Source organism: Phlebotomus papatasi, chromosome 1 (assembly GCF_024763615.1).
Source record: "Phlebotomus papatasi isolate M1 chromosome 1, Ppap_2.1, whole genome shotgun sequence".
Taxonomy (NCBI): domain Eukaryota; kingdom Metazoa; phylum Arthropoda; class Insecta; order Diptera; family Psychodidae; genus Phlebotomus; species Phlebotomus papatasi.
In genome coordinates this window covers 82,267,702-82,287,028 of record NC_077222.1, presented here as the reverse complement: position 1 = coordinate 82,287,028, position 19,327 = coordinate 82,267,702, and the positions used below count along the sequence as shown (strand labels likewise).

The window sequence follows — 19,327 nt, the reverse complement described above, 5'->3', positions numbered from 1 at the left end:
TCCAAGTCTAAGTCAAAATTTTCCAAAAAATCTTGACTAATAAGATATTAGAGAAGTTAGCTAAGCCTTAGGTCTTAAGCCCGTATAATCCTTTACTGCCAAATTTTACAGGCTAAATATTCTCGAAGACCAGCCCGACTTTAATTGGACACTAAGCAGCCAGGCTTTCCAACCATAAAATATCCTATCAAAACGTCTAGCTATCAGAACTGTCTAAGCAGAAAAATTAAAAACGGCGAAATCCGACAGATAGGGTAAAATGAGTTAATTTGGAACCATTTACAATTTGGGACATTTGAGATTTTCACACTGTTCCAGAGATTCTTCTTTTTAATCGTCTTTTTCTTCTATTTTGCGGTCTTTGTTTTCTCTTTGCTTATCTGAATCAGTGAGAAAATCTCAAGTGTCCCAAATTGTAAATGGTTCCAAATTACTTCATTTTACCCTAATTCACTTTTAAGACAAAAATTTTCTGAAATAATATTTTTTTTAGAACACATGAATCTGAATAAACTGATTTTAATTAGATTAAAAAAACATTAGAATGCTTATAGGACGATACTTCATACAAGCAACGATATGTATAAATATAGATCAGAAAATTACTAGGTATTGCAACAATATTGTTCTCTTTGAGCTTAGGGTCCAATTCAAAATAAAATACAATTTTCTTTCTATTCTAATTTTCTGAATTGTTTTATACTGAGAAGCTACTCATATTCATAATCATTCGGCGATATAAGTTTTATCAGTGATTACACAATGACGCGTTCCCACATGAAGTTGTTAGAAACTGATTGGAGCATCACTTCAACATTCTGTGTAATAAAAATGTGTTGCGAATCAGTAGATCGGATTGGAAAAATAATAATTTTAATGGCTTTGTTACAAGCAATGTCAAATGGAAAAGTACCAGTGTCCAATCCAGCTGTGGACCTCAACCTACACATACTGGTGAGTGAATTTGGCGCAGGACGTAAAAAAAAAGAAAAAAGAGCTCGAGGGTGGATTGCGTTGATATTTTCACAGGGAGTGCAAAATCAGTCAGATCTACTCACCTATTTGGTTAATTTGTTCTGTTCTTCTTCATCTCTTTTCTAGGCAAGAGATGAATGTGGCGAGCAAAGCAAGAAACCGCCCCCGCCCCCAGATGCCCTCTCAAGAGCAGAGAAAAAATCACCCTCGGCCCACAATTCATCTCTCTGGACATCAACTTTCCGTTTTCAGAACACGTCCAGATGTCAAGCGGGCGGAGGGGCAAAGGGGGGCATTTGGAAGCAAGGGCAGAAAAAAAAGGAAGGAAAATTTATCCACATTCCACCATCTCGAACACACGCACGAGCCACTCTTGCATTCAACAGCACCCCATAAAATGTGAGCGAGAAGAAGCCAGAGAGAGAAAATCAACCCCAAAACACAATTCCTCCTTCCGCTGGAGTCTCAGCCGCCCGCCCCCATCTGAAAACCCACAGAGCAACAACGGGAGGCTAAAAGTTGTGAAAAATTTTCCCCGGAAAGTAAAATAAATAAATAAACTTTATTATTCTGTCCCTCCCTTCACCCTCTCCTTTACCCACAAATTCTATTCTATTTCGCCTTCACTATATTGATCGACGAAAGAGGGAAAATTGACAGTCAGTGAAAACACACGACTCAGCCAAAACTACTCACTGGAAATTTTAATAGTTTTCACAAAATTTTAATGTATACATTGCGAATAAAAGTTTTGACCTAAAGCAGGTTTCTATTTCCTTTACATAAGTTCTTTATTTTTTAAAACATTAAAAACAAAAAAAAAAACAATCTTATGAAATTCAAATTTAGCTTTGGCTTTAAGGCATACCGTCCTCTAGTATGGTTTATTAAAGATATCTATCGCGATCAGGAGTCAAGAGGAGTACTCTACGAAGATAATCAACTGCTCATATCCTGTATTGCTCTCAATTGAGAAGAAGGAGTTGAATAAGACGCACGTATCATCTGCCAATGCAAATTCAATGAACAAAGAACTCCCCCTAGATTCTTCACATTCCGAAAATCCAGTCATATCTCATGCACAATTGCGAAAATATTTGTTTAAAGCAGCGTAGGGGAAAGCGCCCATGCTTCATACGATCCCAAGCTTCGCAATGACTAATTTTGTCCTTTGTTTCTAAATTATTGTGACTCATCGCACCCACTTTTTAAAAACTAGGGGAAAATGCCCAGTTTTTAAAATGCATTGCGAAGTCACATTTTAATCAGAAACATAGGAAAAAATTAATCTTTCCGAAATTTGGGATCGTACGAAGCATGGGCAGTTTCCCCCAAATAGTACATATAGGGTGAAAGAGACACCTATTGACACTTTAACAACTAAGGACCTATTGACACCCTACTCTGTACCATTTGAAATATGAAAATTGAACATTTTTTTTATAGGAAAAGGTAAAATAGAGAAAAACACTAGGGGAGACTTGGGCAAAAAGTCACAAAACGGATATTTTATTTTTTTACAAGCTACTCGAGCGCTTCAAAAATTTCTAATTAGCGCAGTTTTATAGGAAATTTACCGCTCTACAACTTTGTGAAAGTAATTTTGCTCTATTTTGTAAGGAAATACATTTATCGAGCCGATTTCTAAAAGGTAATTTTGTGACTATTCTCAAAAATGCTGGGGCAAATAGTACCAGACATTGGGTATTATCATATTTTGATTCGCTTCATTACAGGCTTCCGTAAATTTGACAAAAAATACCTAGAGGACATATTTTCATAGAAAATCTATTCATCTACACCTTTGTAAAACACCGTGTAAAGCGAGAAAAGTGAGAAAACGAGAAAAGCGCTTTTCAAACTATTTTAGAAAAAAACACAAAAGACTGCAAATCGTTTGACCAATGCAAACAACAAGCGGCGAGACATGATAATGACGTTTCTTTTCGCCGTGAGACATCAGAAATTGCTTCACTTTTTTGTTACTTTTTGCTCTATACCTTTTGTTACTTTTTACCCCAAATGACCATTTGTAATAAAAGGATTTCTGGAGAAAAGACTTTTGTTAAATTCTAAAATAGATAGCGGATTCGTATTCAAAAAATCCAAATTATTTAGAAAATATTCACCAGTCCATCAATTTTGGAAAATAAGTAGGTATTAATAAATTGTTATCTTCTGCAAAGAAAATATTTCAAAAACAGGGCTAAAAATTTCGATATATTTTATTTTCTAAATTCCTTGTTCGAATTCTAAGAAACTTACGACATTGCAGAAGGTCTATAGAGGCTATGTATAGAAAAAAATTTGAGCCGCTGTCTTTTCTACCTTGGAAGATATGGAATTTTGAAGTTTTCGATTTGTGACTTTTTGACCCAGTCTCCCCTATCCAATTTTAAATAAACGCACTTTTCTATTTTCTATAAACCGATCCTTTGCTTGAAATTGCTTCGCATTGAGGAATTTTCACGCATTATGTGTATGAAACTCATGTTCCCCACAAAGACCTGTGAAATTAAAGGATAATTGTTCCATTTTTTTTTTGTTCTTAGGGGGAAGGACACCTTTGAAAGTGGGACACCTTTGAAATTTGGATTTTTTTACCTATTTTTAAATAAAATTAAGCCTTATCATGCTAAAATTTAGCTGCACAAACAGATTGACAAGGTAAACTACATTTTGATATGGCTTAGTTTCACATAACTATATAAAGCTGCCCCACATTTAAAGGTACCTCTTCCCCCTACGCTAACTATAAATCAAGGTATATACTAAGTTTTATTCCTCTTCACTATTTTTATATAAAACTCCTGCAAAATAATACAATTTGCAATTCAGGTATGAAACTACCCCACCCACCTCTACTTTACTTTTCTACACGAAGAGTATTTTATACATTAATAAGATATTTATATATTAACAAGATACTAACAAAAAATGGCAAAAAATTGCCAAAAAGAATATTAAATTGGAAGTAACCAAGTGTTTAAAGAACCTTCCGAAACTCGTTTGTCAAAGGTTTCCCAAATGAAAATGCCAAACTGGACAAACAAACATATTCAATTGGCGCACTATTTACCAACATTACTTTATTTCTATGTGAGAATGATCTTCTTTTAACAAAATTTTGACAGACATTTTGTTTTTTCAAAGCACAAAATAGATTATTCCTATCAATAATTGTCCCAGCATCTTTGAGAACTTTCATAACATCAACTTTTAGAAAATGGCTCGAAAGCTTCACTTCAAAATACAAGAAAATTATCAGTAGGGGGAAGTGTGGTACCCTTAAGTTGGAGCAACTTTGGGCCTTACCGTGTTACAATTTAACTCCACAAACTAATAGGGGAAAGTGCCTGCCCATGCTATACGATCTCAAGCTTCGCAATGACTAAATTTTTTCTATGTTTCTAATAAATGTGATTCCGCAATATTTTAAATACTGGGAATTTTCACATAGTTTTTTTTAATGTGGGTACGATGGAATATAGGAAAAATTTAGTAACGAAGTTAGGGATCGTACGAAGCATAGGCACTTTCCCCTAGTTAAGCTAAATTACATTATGATATACTTTAATTCCTTTCCAAATATGAAAGAAAAGTCTAATGTCAAAGGTATCCCAATCCAAAGGTGCCCCACTTTCCCCTATCAAAGTTAAGTTTAAGCTAAGCTAAGTTTGTTAGAATTTCGAAAATCGTCTAAGAGAATGTGCAAAAATAAATTACTCATTTAGTGACACCTTGCCCCAGGTTACCCTAAATTAAAAAATTAAGTCACAATGTTAAACTTTTTTCTCTTCTTCAATCAATTTTGAATTTTTGAGGTAATTTTCCTCTACCAAAGTATTTTCCTTCATTTCATATCTTGATATATTTCACGATATTTTTTTACGACAAACTTTATAATAAACCAAAATAAGGAGATAGATTTGCAAGATTTCCGCTGACTCCTCAAAATCAATAATAAGGAAAAATCTGCGATAATGGAGAAGTAAAAGAAACTCCCAGAGTAATTCTTCTCGTCATATTTCAAAACCACCCAGTAACTAAAGTGACAAGTAAAGGAAAATGTCGAGAAGAATGTGGAAAAATTTCAGCCTGTGGAGAAGTGTCCGAAAAATTGAGAGCTTCCCACATTAGAGGGTGGTTTTGGTGGTGGGTGGACAAGAAGAGGGAAAAATTTTTTGTCATACATTGGAGAGGCCCCAAAGAAGACGAGAGCTTTTCTTGGTGAGTCTGTGCGCGGGTTTGGGAAGAAGCTTCTTATATTAATGTGCCGGAGAACGAATTCGTCGTCCCTCTCGTGTGTATCTCAACATATATTATTTTTATTTATATAAAAATATGTACAGGAAGGTACATATAAGCTCATGTGAGGAGGAATGAGCATGAGAGACTGAAACACCCGATAAGGGTGAGTTTGATTCGCAACTTTCTCGTTCATTCTACGAAGATTCCCTTTTTTTCTTCTTCGTGCACCCTTCTCACCAGGCAGGAGGTAAGGGGAAAATTCAGTTGCTTTGACGATTTTCCACGACAGAATCGAAAAATATTTTACCAACACAGCCACATGGCCCATATTGAAGGATATAATATGGATGATGGAGGAGACCAAGGCAAAAGGAGGCCTCCGTACAGTTCGCTATAAAGCCATAAATAAAAATATTTTCGCCTTCTCGCTCACTCGTGCGGTCGTGAAAAACCACCCCAAAATCCACAATCCACGCGGAGAAAATGAGCGGAGGGCGAAGAAGAAAATCGTAGCTATAAAAAATCTATCAAACTTTGCAATAAAGACATACAAAGACCCACACTCACTCTCACGTTGTGGCCTCCGGAAATTTTCTCTTTGTCAAAAATTCTTCTTGGAACCGAGCGCAAAAATCCACTCGAAATGTTTCATTCATCCCTGTCATTTTCTTGAGAAAATCCCATGATAAATTTCAGAAAGATAAAATTATTTCTCACAAGATTTATTTTATGTTATATTACGAAATTGTGTAATATATTCTTATTCTTCATAACTTTCGTAATTTAGTTTGTGTTAAATCCTAACAAACTGAAATGAAGTGTAAAATGAAAATATCAGAAATAATATAAGAAGAAAATAAAAAAAAATATATAAAAGAGAATTTCCGGCAAAATGGGCAAATCTAAAGTTTCAAAATCCGATCCGATTCGAAAATTCAAAAATGAAAGAAACCAAAGCTTTAAATTTTTACCACAGATAAGAAAAGGCTTTCATGCTTCGCACGTACTCTGGCTTCGAACACTTTATATTTTTCCCATATTCTCTTTATGAATCTTAACCTATGGCAATATATTTTAATAGCTCATATTAAGTCATACATTTCCTGAAAAAAATTAAGTCAGATTTTTTGAAGGAATGTGAAAAAAATAAGAAGTGTTCGAAGCCACAGTATGTGCGAAGCCTGACAGCCTTCCCCTAACTAGCTTTCGTGAACTTCTTTAAACGTTCACGATTTCAATGGATGTAAAAGGTACATTTTTAAAATTTGAGTTTTCTTTTTAAAATTGTTTTCTTAGCACAGATATCCATTTTGACCAACTTATTTTCAAAAAATAAATACTAGGGGAAAGCGCACTACACTCGGACGATTTAAGCTTCGAACAATTCATTTATTTCAATGTGTTATAAATTAATTTGGCCCGTTATACTATTCTATTTTAACAGCTAGACCAATGAATCAAATTTTTAGAAAAGAACTATGTGTGATATCCATAAGGAAGAAAAAAATTGAATTGTCCGAAGCTTCAGTCGTCCGAAAGTAACGCGCTTTCCCCTAGTGTGTGTTTTTTAAAAAAATATGGATCTGCTGAACACAAATTCGCTGTGTGTTTTTGAATTTTTCGAAGAGTTTTCTACTTTCTAGAAAGAAGTTCGTTTATCAAGGGGATCCGTGGTGCAATTGATAAGGGCGTTCGGCTCTTGGGCGGTGTAATGCCCGGCTCGACTGTCACGGTTGTGAGTTCGAGACCCACCCGGTACAATAATGATTGATAACTTGCTACATTTCAGAACATTCGTTTTCCTTCTTAGACTGGATATCGACACTAGACAGTTTGTATAGATGGATTGTGTAGAGAGCATGGTGCGATCTGTGGGCTGCAAACACCGAGGCTCCTCTTTAAGCCCCTTGTGTTTACCTAAAAATCTTACTCCAATTCTTTTAAAAACTGGTTGAACTGTAGAACGTTCTGAGCTGCTGCTCTTTTAACATCTTCTGACATGAAAGAAGTCAGAACTTCTTTCTTAAAGATCTTAATTCTCCTGGCTTGAGGATTTGTAATAAAATGTGTTTTACTGTTTCCAGACTCTCCATAACCTCTGAAAATTGAGGTAACGTCTACACTCAACTTTAAAAGATGTGAATTGAGCCAGTGTCCTGTGTAATAGTGTCATTCCAATGAAAAAATGAGCATGTTTTTTTAGGACATTACTGTTCTCAAGTACTAAAAAGACAATGACTGTTCCCACATGTTATTTCAATTAATGTCAGATGGCATTGTTATCGGGTGAAAGCTTGCTCGGCGGGAATATTCGAATTCGGATTTCGATTGGGAAATCGACAAGAATAATTTAATGTTTTCACTTTCATAGTATTTTCTACACTTTCTTTATCATGATTGACAAGATGTAAGGTTCTTCTCTCTACACAAAAACTTTATATTTTCCCCAGTTCTCGTCCTGTTTCAAAATCACGAAATAGTCATGACAGGAACCGACACAAAAGAAAAGTTCAACCGAAATCCGAATTTAAATATTCCCTCCGAGCAAGTTTTCACCTGATCACAATGCCATCTGACATTCAGTCAGTGTGGAGTAACCTGTCATAGCTTGGTGGCGTAATGCAGTTGGATGGCCGGGAGTTGACAACTATAGTTTCAACCGCGAGTTTTCCCAGGTTTTTCATGAGTTTTCCCGTGAATTCTCAGTGGTGAAAAGTCGACGAGCAGCATTAATATTCTCCTCTCTCTCTCTTCTTTTTATGTTTTTGGCTGTCAGACTCAATCAGGTCCATATAGCCATTTCGCTCACTCTTATTTACTCATCTCTCCTTATCATTTTTCTTTTTGCTCCATCACAAATCCTTTTTTTTTTTTTGCTCCCTTATCTTTTATCATACTTCCCTCTTGATATTTTTGCGTTCAGTTTGTAGCTTTTAAGGACGGTGAAAAACTGTTTTCCAATTATTCACCGGACGCGCTTCGATCAAGGATCGAACCGAGGGCCTCTGCGTCACAAAGCCAACACTTTGCCCATTGAGCTACCGAGACCCCTATTAATATTCTCCACTCATTATTTTCCTTGAAATGACGTATGGGAACAGACATGGTCTTTTTTAGTACTTGAGAACAGTAATGTGCTAAAAAACATGGTCACTTTTTCATTGGAATAGCACCATAAATTCCTATAATTTCCCTCAAGTTCCCCATGTTAGGATTTAACAGGAGTTGAGATTTATTTAGATCTAATCCATCTATTACGAATTTTGCAAACCTACAGCCTTTTATTTTATTTCAAAGTGCTTATGCTCTATTCCTGTAATATATTGAAGTAAACTTTGCAAGCGACAATAAGTCAGCAACGGACGCACGACACGATAAATATGCAAAATGGATTAAAATAATATTTATTTATAATACTATTTTATGTTATTATAATATTTATATTTGAGCTCTCTGATATTCAGGTGATAGGGAATAGGGTCCGAAAATGACAGATAAAAACCCATTCGACAAAAGGGATTTTTTTCTCGTATTTGACATGTGTCACTCGAATATCAAAGAGTGTGTATCTAATTTCTAAATTAATTAATTACCTTCAATAATTCTCATTTAAAACATTTTTGGATACTATTGCGAATTTAAAGGAGTTAAGCCCCGTGTTTGCATCTTATGTCTCTAAAAACTAGTCCCCGGCGAGTGGCCTTCAAAGTTGAAGCCAATTTCTTACTTACACATATAAATGCGTAATAGGATTTTTTCTGCACTAGTGACCGTTGCACAATATATGTCAAAATTGAGGTGGACCTTGTCTACAAGACTCTGGGCCTTGTAAAGAGGGATAAATATACTATATATTCTGTCTAAATGTGGTCTTGTTTTGAGAAGTGGAAGCTGAGTTTCTGATTAATTTGTGAGTTGGCTTCAAACAGCTCCATATATAAAAAAAAAACACTTTGCCGGGATTTAGCTCTAAGGATATTATTTTTTAAATGTTCCTGAAGACCTCAAGTGGTTATCTATTATCGTTTTCTTCTTACGTGTGTTAACATATTGATAAACAGTGATTTGTCACTTTTTAAACTCTTAGTTGCAAAATTCTTAGAAAGTGTGATCTATCGGAAGATAAATCGTTGATTTATAATAACTCAAAATATTTGGAAATATATTAAATTTTATAGGGACTTTTTATGAATTGAGTTAGAGAAAGCATTCATATTTCGAATTGCAACAAAAACTATTGTTTTTATTTATTTTACTAAAAGCCTAGACATTGATCCACTGCAAACCCCTTATTCAATGAAAGTGAAAATATGCAATCACTCCTTTTGGAAGCCCAAACCAAAAGCTAACTCCAATGTCTTTATGCTAAGAATTTGTCCGTTTTTGAGGGTGAAATATCCCTGGTTATTCCCGAAAAGGCAAAAACATGTTGGAATATTTGCCAAGTCGTGTCAATTTTCTGAGAGCAGAAATTGGTGAAATTTGCTCTCAAAATCGATGAAAGGTACATGAAAAGTGGAAGTATATTGAATTGCAATTTTCTCTGTCATTCCCAACCCTTGAAATTCACCATCGTTCTCACTTCCACCCCCAAAATTTTCCGACTGTCTCTCTCTCTTTTGGGTGGAAAATAATAAAATTGCCATATCATCGCAGGCCATCCTCGAAATTTGTACCATAAAGAACTCAATCGCGATCCGTTTATTGCTCACCGGACACTCTCCAAAAACCCCCTGAGGGTTGGTCGCAACCCTCATTATTTGCTTTTTTCCAATACTGCTGTTGCTATCTCAAAAATCCCTCCTTGCTTTTATGATTCACTTCTTCCCTTCATTATTTTTCCTCCCTCTCTCTGACTTCTTTTTCACTCAATTCTTTTCACTGTGAGAGCGCCAAAAAAAAGCCAAAAATTCCATCTAACCATCACACACGGTGGAAAAGATGGAAAAATGATGAAAAAAATATACCGGGAAAAGTTGCGTGATGAAATGTTTTTCTTTTTTTTCTCTTTTCTTTGACTCAAAAAAATATTTTGGGAGCTAATAAAAATATTTCAATATTATAATGATTTTATTATTGCAATTGGGAGCTGTATATTTTCGTGTGTTAAATATTTAAATGAAAAATTTTATTGCTATGCTGTAGGTAAAATTGAAGGCAGAAAAAGGTCAAAAGAAAAAGGAGTTGAAATTTGATGATTTAAAGCAACTCTGTATTCTTGAGCCAATAAAAACTGACGTGTAGGAAAAGTATTTCGAGAGAAATGTGAATTCTATTAAGTAATTTCCTTGGAATTTTTACTGAATAAATAGGAAACTAACATATAGACACGAATTGAATTAGCATAATTGCAAATGAAATTGCCCATGATTGAATTTCTTAAATTATCCTGATTTACATGTAGATTTATGTTCCTCAATCCTTTAAGAATTTTAATCTTGCAACTGAAAAGCATGGCACTTTTTTCTAAAATTAGTTCGTGGTTCAATTGATGATGTTCATTTTCAACCCTACCAAACAATTCTAAATATAATTTATCTGATAAAGCAAACTTCTTAGTCTACAAATCCAAATTTAAATTTATAATCTTAGAATTTGATTTTCCGCAATATTTGCGTCAGAATTTACATAATTTATTCCATTTTCTTATTGGTAAAATAATTCGTTCGATTTTCCACAGAAAACCACCAAAATGTGCCAACAATTACCGTATTGGTGGGTGGATGAAACCACAGAGAAATGTGGGGGAGAAGGAGAGAAAAAGGGGTGGATAATTTCACTCATTGAGTCCACTAAATAATTCAATCGACAAGATGAAAATCAGTCAATATTTTACACTTTGATGGAAACTTTCCTTGGAGGGTGTTTAAACAGTAATTTTGAGGCACGAGCCACCCTCGTAGAACAACAACATATACTTAAAAGGGACAAGCAGCACCCACCCCTTTCACCAATTTTTTTTTCCTGTTGTAGGAGCGACTTGTGGTGTCGGCGTGAGAGAAGAAACTTGGTCGATTTGGGCGTTTTTAGGATTCAAATTAAAATTTTCATGCTCGAACACATTGCGTGTAATATGAAATTTTATATTTTTATAGGAGACCAACAAATTTCCCTCCTTCTCTTCTTTTACTACTATTTCACCCCCTTGTTCTTCTATAAATGGGCATTGTTGAAGGTGTAGGGGAAAAAGTAGAAAAAGTATGTGAGTAGTTCAATTTAACAATACTCTCCGCTGCTACTATTCTCAACGACTTTTCATATCGCTCGATGGATCATCAAATGCCGTGTCTCCATTTCAATCAAGTCCTTGTGACAATTTTCCTATATTTTCTAATGTAATTTCCTATACGACATCAAGAAAGAGCACTGACATTAAGTTAAAGTTATTGTAGAGATGATGTATTACTAATCTTTGTAGAATTGAGGACGTTTAAATATGATCTTTGGAGTGATAATTAAATAAGATTAATAAAACATCCCATAGAGGAAAGCTTTTATATGTCTACAACATTAATTTTTCCTTATACCAGGATGGGATTATCATTTCCATGCTTCTTTGAATTAAGTGTAGTGCAACTCACTCGAACCCGGAATACTTGCGTTACATAATGAACGCTCTATACAACTTCATTTATTGAATATCCATTTCAGCGATTATATTGGATCAAAAGGGGTGGCAAAGTGTCCCAGGCTTTGCGAAATACTCGAACTCGTAACTTAGATGCTATACCGCTAAAGCACTTTCGCATCATTTACCGTTTACCGGTTCCCAACCGATTTGAACTGATTCATAAATCACTCAAAAGATCCCCCAAAATAGTTTTAAAAGTAATAGAATTGATTTTCAGATAAAAATTAGTTATCGGTTATGAACCTGTTCATTACCGGTTCAAAACTGATTGGAACCGAATCAGTTTTATAGGAAATTTCAAGACCTTTCCAACGATTCCAAACATGACCCCATTCGCTTGATAAAAGCGCTCTCTAGAGCCTTTGTAACTTTTCACCTTGAAACATCGTTGGAATTGATTCAACGGTATTTTCGTCTAAGGACGAAATATTCGCCTGGGTCATCTCTAAAACATATCCAAAAATGAAAAAAATCGCACGACGCGTTTTCAAGCAAACCCAAAAAAAACATGGTTTTGAAGGGGAAGGGCAGGGGTGGGGGAAAATGAGGGGCATATTAATTATCCTTGGGTTGACTTATAGGGGGGTCCCCCGAAGATCTCAAGCCGCTATCTCTTACCGTTTGGCCTCTAGAGACAAACAGCGTGACGACATTTCTCAGAAATCGTCTGAAACGTGAAGATTTGTTGAGAAAAGTGGTCTCCGGGAAGGGTGAAAAAATCGAGGGATTATATACTGCTCTCTCCGTGAAGTTCAAGCAGTAAAAAATTAATGATGAACTTCCTTCCCCCTCTCGTTTAATTGAAAAGTTAAAACGAGGTTGTTTGATGAACTTTAACTTATTATGATAAAAAATAATTTAACCCTACCAATCAATTAAAATTTACTGGATTTGCTTATTTTTAATTAGAGATCTCCGAAAATTAATGTAAAATGTGTGTCAAGAGACTGAAAGTTTGGCCCTATTCCTAAAGGTCTCGAAATTTTAATATATAATAAGCAATTTAGTGGTTTTTCAAAATCTTATTAGTCATTAATTCTTAATATTTGAATCCTTTTCAAAATTATCTAAAAGAATTTTGCCTTTAAATTCAAGTTAAAATGATGGTAAACCTTATGGCTAAGCCTTATAAGCTGGGTATCTAATAAGCGTTTTGTCAAGCTTATGTAAACACTATCATGTGAATTTTTAGGTGATCTAAGTCTTTAACATGGTATTTTTTGTGAAAGCTTCACGAAATACCTACAAAGGGTGATCTAAAAGCCGTAAACTTGAACAACAACACTTGAACAGATACATATACTTTTATTCAAGTTTAACTCTCACCTGAATAAAAAATATTCCGATCTGAAAAGAACCGATTTTACGAGAATCTACTGTATCAAAATTTTCCGTATGTCATTATTCAGTCAAATTTTGGATTTGGATATCTTCTTATGAGAACAAACTTAAAACCTTAAACCTTAAAATTTTTACCAAGAAAGAATATGGAGTCACAAATTTTTAAATTTTTAGCTCTTTTTACAGGAGGCAACAATTTTATCAAACAAATTTTCCAAAATACAGACCGTGGCAAAATTGTATCAATGTTTCACGGTTCTCTATAAAAAATAATTAATATCACAGGATATATTTCATATTTCGCCACCAAACTTTTTTCCTTGTAAAGCTTCAAAATAAATAAATTATAAAGCTAAAAAATATGCCTGATAAGAATTTTTTGGCAATAGGACTTATATGTTTTTTTATAGCCTTTTAAAGAAAGGATGCGCTGGCACAATTTTGTCCCTTGTTCTGAAACGCAACTTTTTGGTCTAAAATTTTATTTTACGGATTATTTAGGTTAATAGGAGTGCAATATCATGGCATCCGGCTGTTATAAAAGCATTTTTCATTATCACTTTCGGTATTTTTCCCTTACATCCTATATTATGGTTAATTTAATCAAAATACTCTCCCATATGCAAAAAATTCCAACAAAATGGTTAAAAAAAACATTGCGTAGGCTAATATTACAGTGATCAGACTACATATCCATGCTTAATCCAGTTATAAAATTAACAAATCCGGACGCCATCCAAATTTTATTACTCAAAAAGTCAAAAGTTCACTTTAAGCTAGACTTAAACTGTTAACTTAGCCTACAAAACTAATCAAAATCGATATCCAGGGCAATATCAAAAGTGGTCAAAAAACGAGTTCTACAGTAGACTCTCGCTCAATCGGCTCTTTTTCAATCGGGCGCAAAATTTCATAAACAATTTTCACTTTTGATTTTAAAGCAAATTTGTTCAAATTCACTGTAGTTCTTCTTGTTTTATCGTGATTCTTTATATTTGAGCGCTGGATTTTATAATAATTTTGATGCCAAAATCTCTCGATAATTTGGATGACATTTTGCCCTATACGCCCAATTGAGAGAGATTCTACTGTATAAAAAATGAATTGAATTATGTCGGCTACCGAGCAACCGATAGAATCAAGTTTTGGGGCAAAATTATAGGAGAGATTCTGGTCTATATTCCATTATCATCTATCTGTCAGTTCATTTGCATCCTAGATGTTCTGATTTAAATAAAAAGTTTGCAATTTTTCAGACATTTCATTCCAAATTGCTGTATAACAGGAGTGAGCAAGAATTGTTTGAAACTGAATAAACGCCAAAATAAGTTTGTCTTGGGGGGGGGGTGCGTGGTGCAATTGGTAAGAGCTTTCGGCTCTTGGGCCATGTGACCTCCGGCTCGACTGTCACAGTTGTAAGTTCGAGTCCCGCCCGGTACAAGTGATTGAAGCGTCTGAATGGACATTTTTCACCAAACATTGTAAACTGAATAATAAACTTGTAAAGTGAACAATGTACAAAAAGGCAATAAAAGCCCCGTACATTGAAATAAATAATAAAAAAAATAAGTTTGTCTTGTCCAAGTAGTTTTTTCAACATTGATGTACTACTTATAGGGTAGAGTCAGTACTTTTTCGCCAGTAAGCACTTTTTCGCCACCTACAAATAAAATCACTTTTTCGGGGAATTATGTGCTCATGGAACTACGAAATGACTATTACTTCGTAACCTCTAGTCCAACGAATCAGAAAACTATAACTGGTGCCCCACCGACTAGATTATTTGCAAGTTAATTGAAGAAATTGTCGACAAGGTGAACAGTCACCAAAAAAATATGGAGTTCTTAATAAACTTGTCAACGCTCAGACAAATTGTCTTGCAATATTTTATGTTTTTGCAGTACAGTATTTGATATTTTTTCACTGAAAGTCACTTTGTTATTAACTAAGCTTCGCTCTAATATCATTATTTAATAATGTTTTCCAAAAAAATAAAGAAATACGGATGTGGTGAAATAGGGCTTACTTTTTTCGGTTGTGTAAGTACTTTTCGCCACTCATTTTTCCAAGCATTTTACAAGTGGCGCACCTCGCGGAATTTAGTTGAAATAGACGTAATTGTCAATTGATTTTTGTCGCAAACAAAAAATGTGCAAAAAATCATTCGAAATACTCTAATAATTGTCTAATATCGGTGTTAAATAAGAAAAGTACTGTGCAATGTACTTCTGGGGGTTTTCGAAAGCTGCTATTTCTTAAAAATCAATTAAAAACAAGTGGCGAAAAAGTGCTTACACAGTGGCGGAAAAGTGTTTACAAAGTGGCGAAAAGTACTGAAACATGCATTGTTGCAGGAAATGTATTTTTTCAACAAAATGCCCAAAAATTCCCGGAAAGTCTCCTGGTTCATTAGAGAGACAATGCTTCAAAGCACTTGTACAGAAAATTTCTTTTTATTTCGACAAAAATTGTAAGAATTACAAGGGTACAAAACCTTAAGGTGGCGAAAAGGGCTTACTCTACCCTATTTGACATTTGTTCGGTTTTAAACGGTTCTTGCTCACCTCTGCTGTATAATATCTCTCATCTTTAGTTCCAAATCGAATTTGCATGCAATTCGAATTTGCTCACGTTAAAAATCTGACCTACAATAAGCCGATCTAGCTAGGCTTATTAAGGTAAGGGGCTGTATGTCGGCCACTTAAGGATGGGTTTTATGAAAAACTTATGTAAAAGGACATTTAATTTGCCTGTTTTGATCAAATTTTCACCCTAAGTTGTAGTATAGATCTTTGTCCATCTGATTGTACACTTTATTTGGAGATAAAATAATTTTAGATTATTAAAAAATTAAAATGTTTTAAAAATGTAGAGTGTTCCTCAATTCGGCCACTTCAATATAAGCGTTTCTCTACTCGGCCACCTGGGGTTCCTCTAGTCGGCCACCCATTTTTCAAATTTTAAAAGCCCGTAACGTTTTTACGGACTAGAAAAGGATATTGAGAAAGAAAGAAAGAAAACCTTTAAAGAATAGTAATTTTAAGAAAACAAAAAATTGTAAGGGAAAAATTCTTTTCATTCTTTTATTTAGCCGGCCGAATTGAGAAACATGGCTTTAAAATTTCACATCTTCACATTTAAGACAGAAAATTAATATTTTTATCAATAATGAAAATAAATTTATTGCACAGTGAGTTAGTTAAAGTTCTCAACTTGCGGTTTGACTCAAAATTTGACTGCTAAAGTAATCTGTACAGGTAATAAATCGAATAACTCTTTGTGAAAAAATGTCGTGAATATTATAAAGAACATCAAAATATGCTGAAAAATGACCAATATTGCTTAAGGTAAATTTGAATCCTCTGACTTTTAATAATTTTTTTTAATGTTTTGTGTCTAATTTCATTTGTATTCTCGGTCATTTGTGTTATTTATACAATTATTGATCTTATGATGTTATAAAACTCCTGGAATATTATTGCAAAATTATATAATATGAATAAATAATTCCACCGGCCGACTTGAAGAACACATAGTGGCCGACTTGTTAAACGGCCGACTAGAGAGTACCTTACCTTACTACACTCAGAAAAATAATAGAATAAAACTTACTCGAATCGATGTTGAATTGACTCTTTTTCGTTGTGATTTTCGATTAACTATATTTTAGAGTTGATTTTACATCTATTTAGGTGTAATATTCGGAAGAGTTGTTTTAACTTTTTTTTCCTAAAATTTACATGACAAAAAAGTGTAAATAACTCTTTTTAAGACTGAAAATAACTCGTTTTAAGATTTAAAATAACTAGTTCCAAGAGTCAAAAAAAAATCTTTTTTGGAGTTAAAATAAGTCTTTCAAATCCCAAAATGGATAGATTTTGCAATTTTATGTTTTTTTTTTATTTTATCATTTTATTTATTAACATTTTCTTGATCTCAAGTTCCCTATACTCCGAGTGAAATACCACGTATGATGCACGCACATGTCTTCATGAAACACTGTTAGGCATATTTCTAGTTGATGTTCCATATGAACATTGTCACACGAAGTTCTTCTTGACTGAAGTATATTCTTAAAACGAAAACACTTAAGCAAATACTTCAGTCGAGATGAAATTTTACATCGATAAAGAGTAATAATTACATCGATATCCGACGAATTAATTCAATTCGCACGAATTTATTATTTACTAAATGTTACTCTATTATTTACTCTATTTACTAAATGTTACAACGAAAAAGAGTAACAATTACATCGATACTCGTAGAACGTAGAGTTAATTCAACTCTGCCATAGAGTTGTTTCAACTTTTTAGGTTTTTTCTTAGTGTAGCTTTGACTTCGAATTTGAAATGCCCAAATTTGACTTTACTGTAAGTTGAAATGTAAATGTTATATTTTTTTCTAATTTTCTTTAATTTCAAAACTGGTCGAGGAGGTCTTTGAACCCTTTAAATATTAATTTATTTTAAATTGGAGATTGAAATGGATGAAGCATCATTAGCCTTTAATTGAGAATTGATAATCTTTAAATTTGATACAAAATATTTAACTTAAATCTTTATCTTAGAATTACGAGGGAATTAAACTTATTATGTTATAAATTTAACAACAGTTTGGGGTGAATTTTATAATGATTAAAAAAGGTTATTTCTCAATACTGAGACTAAAAGGTCTACATAACTCGTGTTATCAGTGAAGGCACAAATAATCCAGGTGCTAGAGGACACCTGCAATAAATATTCCCATTCACGGAATGAGTGCATAAATCGGTGGAATTGCGTGAAAATGGTCTAATGGGCAACAATAGAATCCCCCTCAATAAATTCTTATATTCAGTATCACCTCGAAAAAAAAAGAAGAATAACAATGACAAAATTGATAATGTAAAAACTAATAATTAGTCATTGAACTTAGTAATTTAAAGAATTTAATAAATTCCATGGTTTGTGTTAATTTCAAATTGCTTGGCCATCGAGGGTGACCAAAAACCAACACAAGTGAATTTCACTCCCCCTAAAAAATCACTTTCGAAAGAAAATTCGATCATCCCTCCATCTTTGTCTATTGCTTAACTTATATGGGAAAATTATAAGTTATCTCTCTCTCTCTGACACAGGGACAGAAGCAGTCGGATGGACAAGAGATTTTTCTCCGTAAGTATGTGTGCATTAAAAAAAAAGAGCCACTGGGGCCGCTGAAGAGTAAAACTGAGGAGAGAAAGGAAAATCCTTGGTCAGAGTCCATCCATTGGAAAATTCGAATCTCCCGGATGATGAAGATGAAAGTGAAAGAGCGAGATGGAGAGATATTTGAAAGTGGGGTGGTTTAGAGAGAAACTTTCTATCACTATGTCACTCCTTTTTCCTCACATTTGCTTGTCGTTTTTCACTTTTCACTCTCCCTTTCGCACTTTTTCTTTCAAACTTCACAGTGGAAAGTGGTCGGGAAACCCCTCACACAACCTACCACCCCCTCAACGGAATCGAAAAATTTTGCAGGGCTAGAGCGAGAAGGAAAGAGAATTTCTCTGAGTCGGACAGACACACAACTTCACTTTCGAGGAATAATGAAAAAATATTAAAAGAAAAATGTATTGATTTTTCTTCTTCGAAAGGGGGTTGAGAACTTTGGCAGGAAGGGGGCCTGTGAAATCAACCAACTCACACTCCTTTCCACATACAAGATTTTTCTCCACCATTTTTCTCTTCCCTTTTGGCTCACTCAAGATGAAAAGATAAATTTTTTCCTTCAGGAAAAATTGATGTGGTTGGTTCTCTGATTTTCCTTTTCCACCTCATCTATACAACTAAACTTAAAATTTTTTGAAATTTCTAATTCAAAATAAACCAATCCCCATTTCGATATAAATATTTAAAAAAATCTCACAGAAATTGACGCACATTTTAGGGGTTAAAAATACTCTGCAATATCCATATTAAATCCCACGAACGTGTAATTCTAACCCCTCTTAAGGGTAAATGTAAATAGTTAAAAGTTAGAAAATAATGAAAAATGCAGTTAAAACTTACAGAACTTCACAAGATGTTCACCACCTTATCATTCCGACACAAAACGCGCGCTAAGGATGTAGCTGCTGGCTACTTCGCGGACGCGATTTTTCTGACT

General features: G+C 34.2%; 2 protein-coding genes across 2 annotated transcripts in view; one reads left to right on the top strand and one right to left on the bottom strand.

Annotated features, from left to right (window-relative positions):
• Nucleotides 1-19,327, bottom strand: part of LOC129810382 (uncharacterized) — a 51,606-nt gene extending 32,279 nt beyond the window's left edge. The window contains exon 1 of the mRNA XM_055860817.1: nt 19,231-19,327. The gene's annotated coding sequence lies outside the window, so the exon portion shown is untranslated. The remainder of the gene's footprint in view (nt 1-19,230) is intronic.
• LOC129810383 (uncharacterized) lies at nt 708-1,723 on the top strand. Its single transcript, XM_055860818.1, has 2 exons — nt 708-954; nt 1,102-1,723. Exons 1-2 carry the CDS (start codon nt 763-765, stop codon nt 1,369-1,371), a joined length of 462 nt encoding a protein of 153 aa, XP_055716793.1. The 5' UTR covers nt 708-762; the 3' UTR covers nt 1,372-1,723.

Bases quoted from the DNA above. Each gene is read 5' to 3' on its own strand.
- LOC129810383 (XM_055860818.1), top strand. From the start codon at position 763: ATGACGCGTTCCCACATGAAGTTGTTAGAAACTGATTGGAGCATCACT. The intron at 955-1,101 runs GTGAGTGAATTT...TCTCTTTTCTAG, and splicing joins ACCTCAACCTACACATACTG to GCAAGAGATGAATGTGGCGA.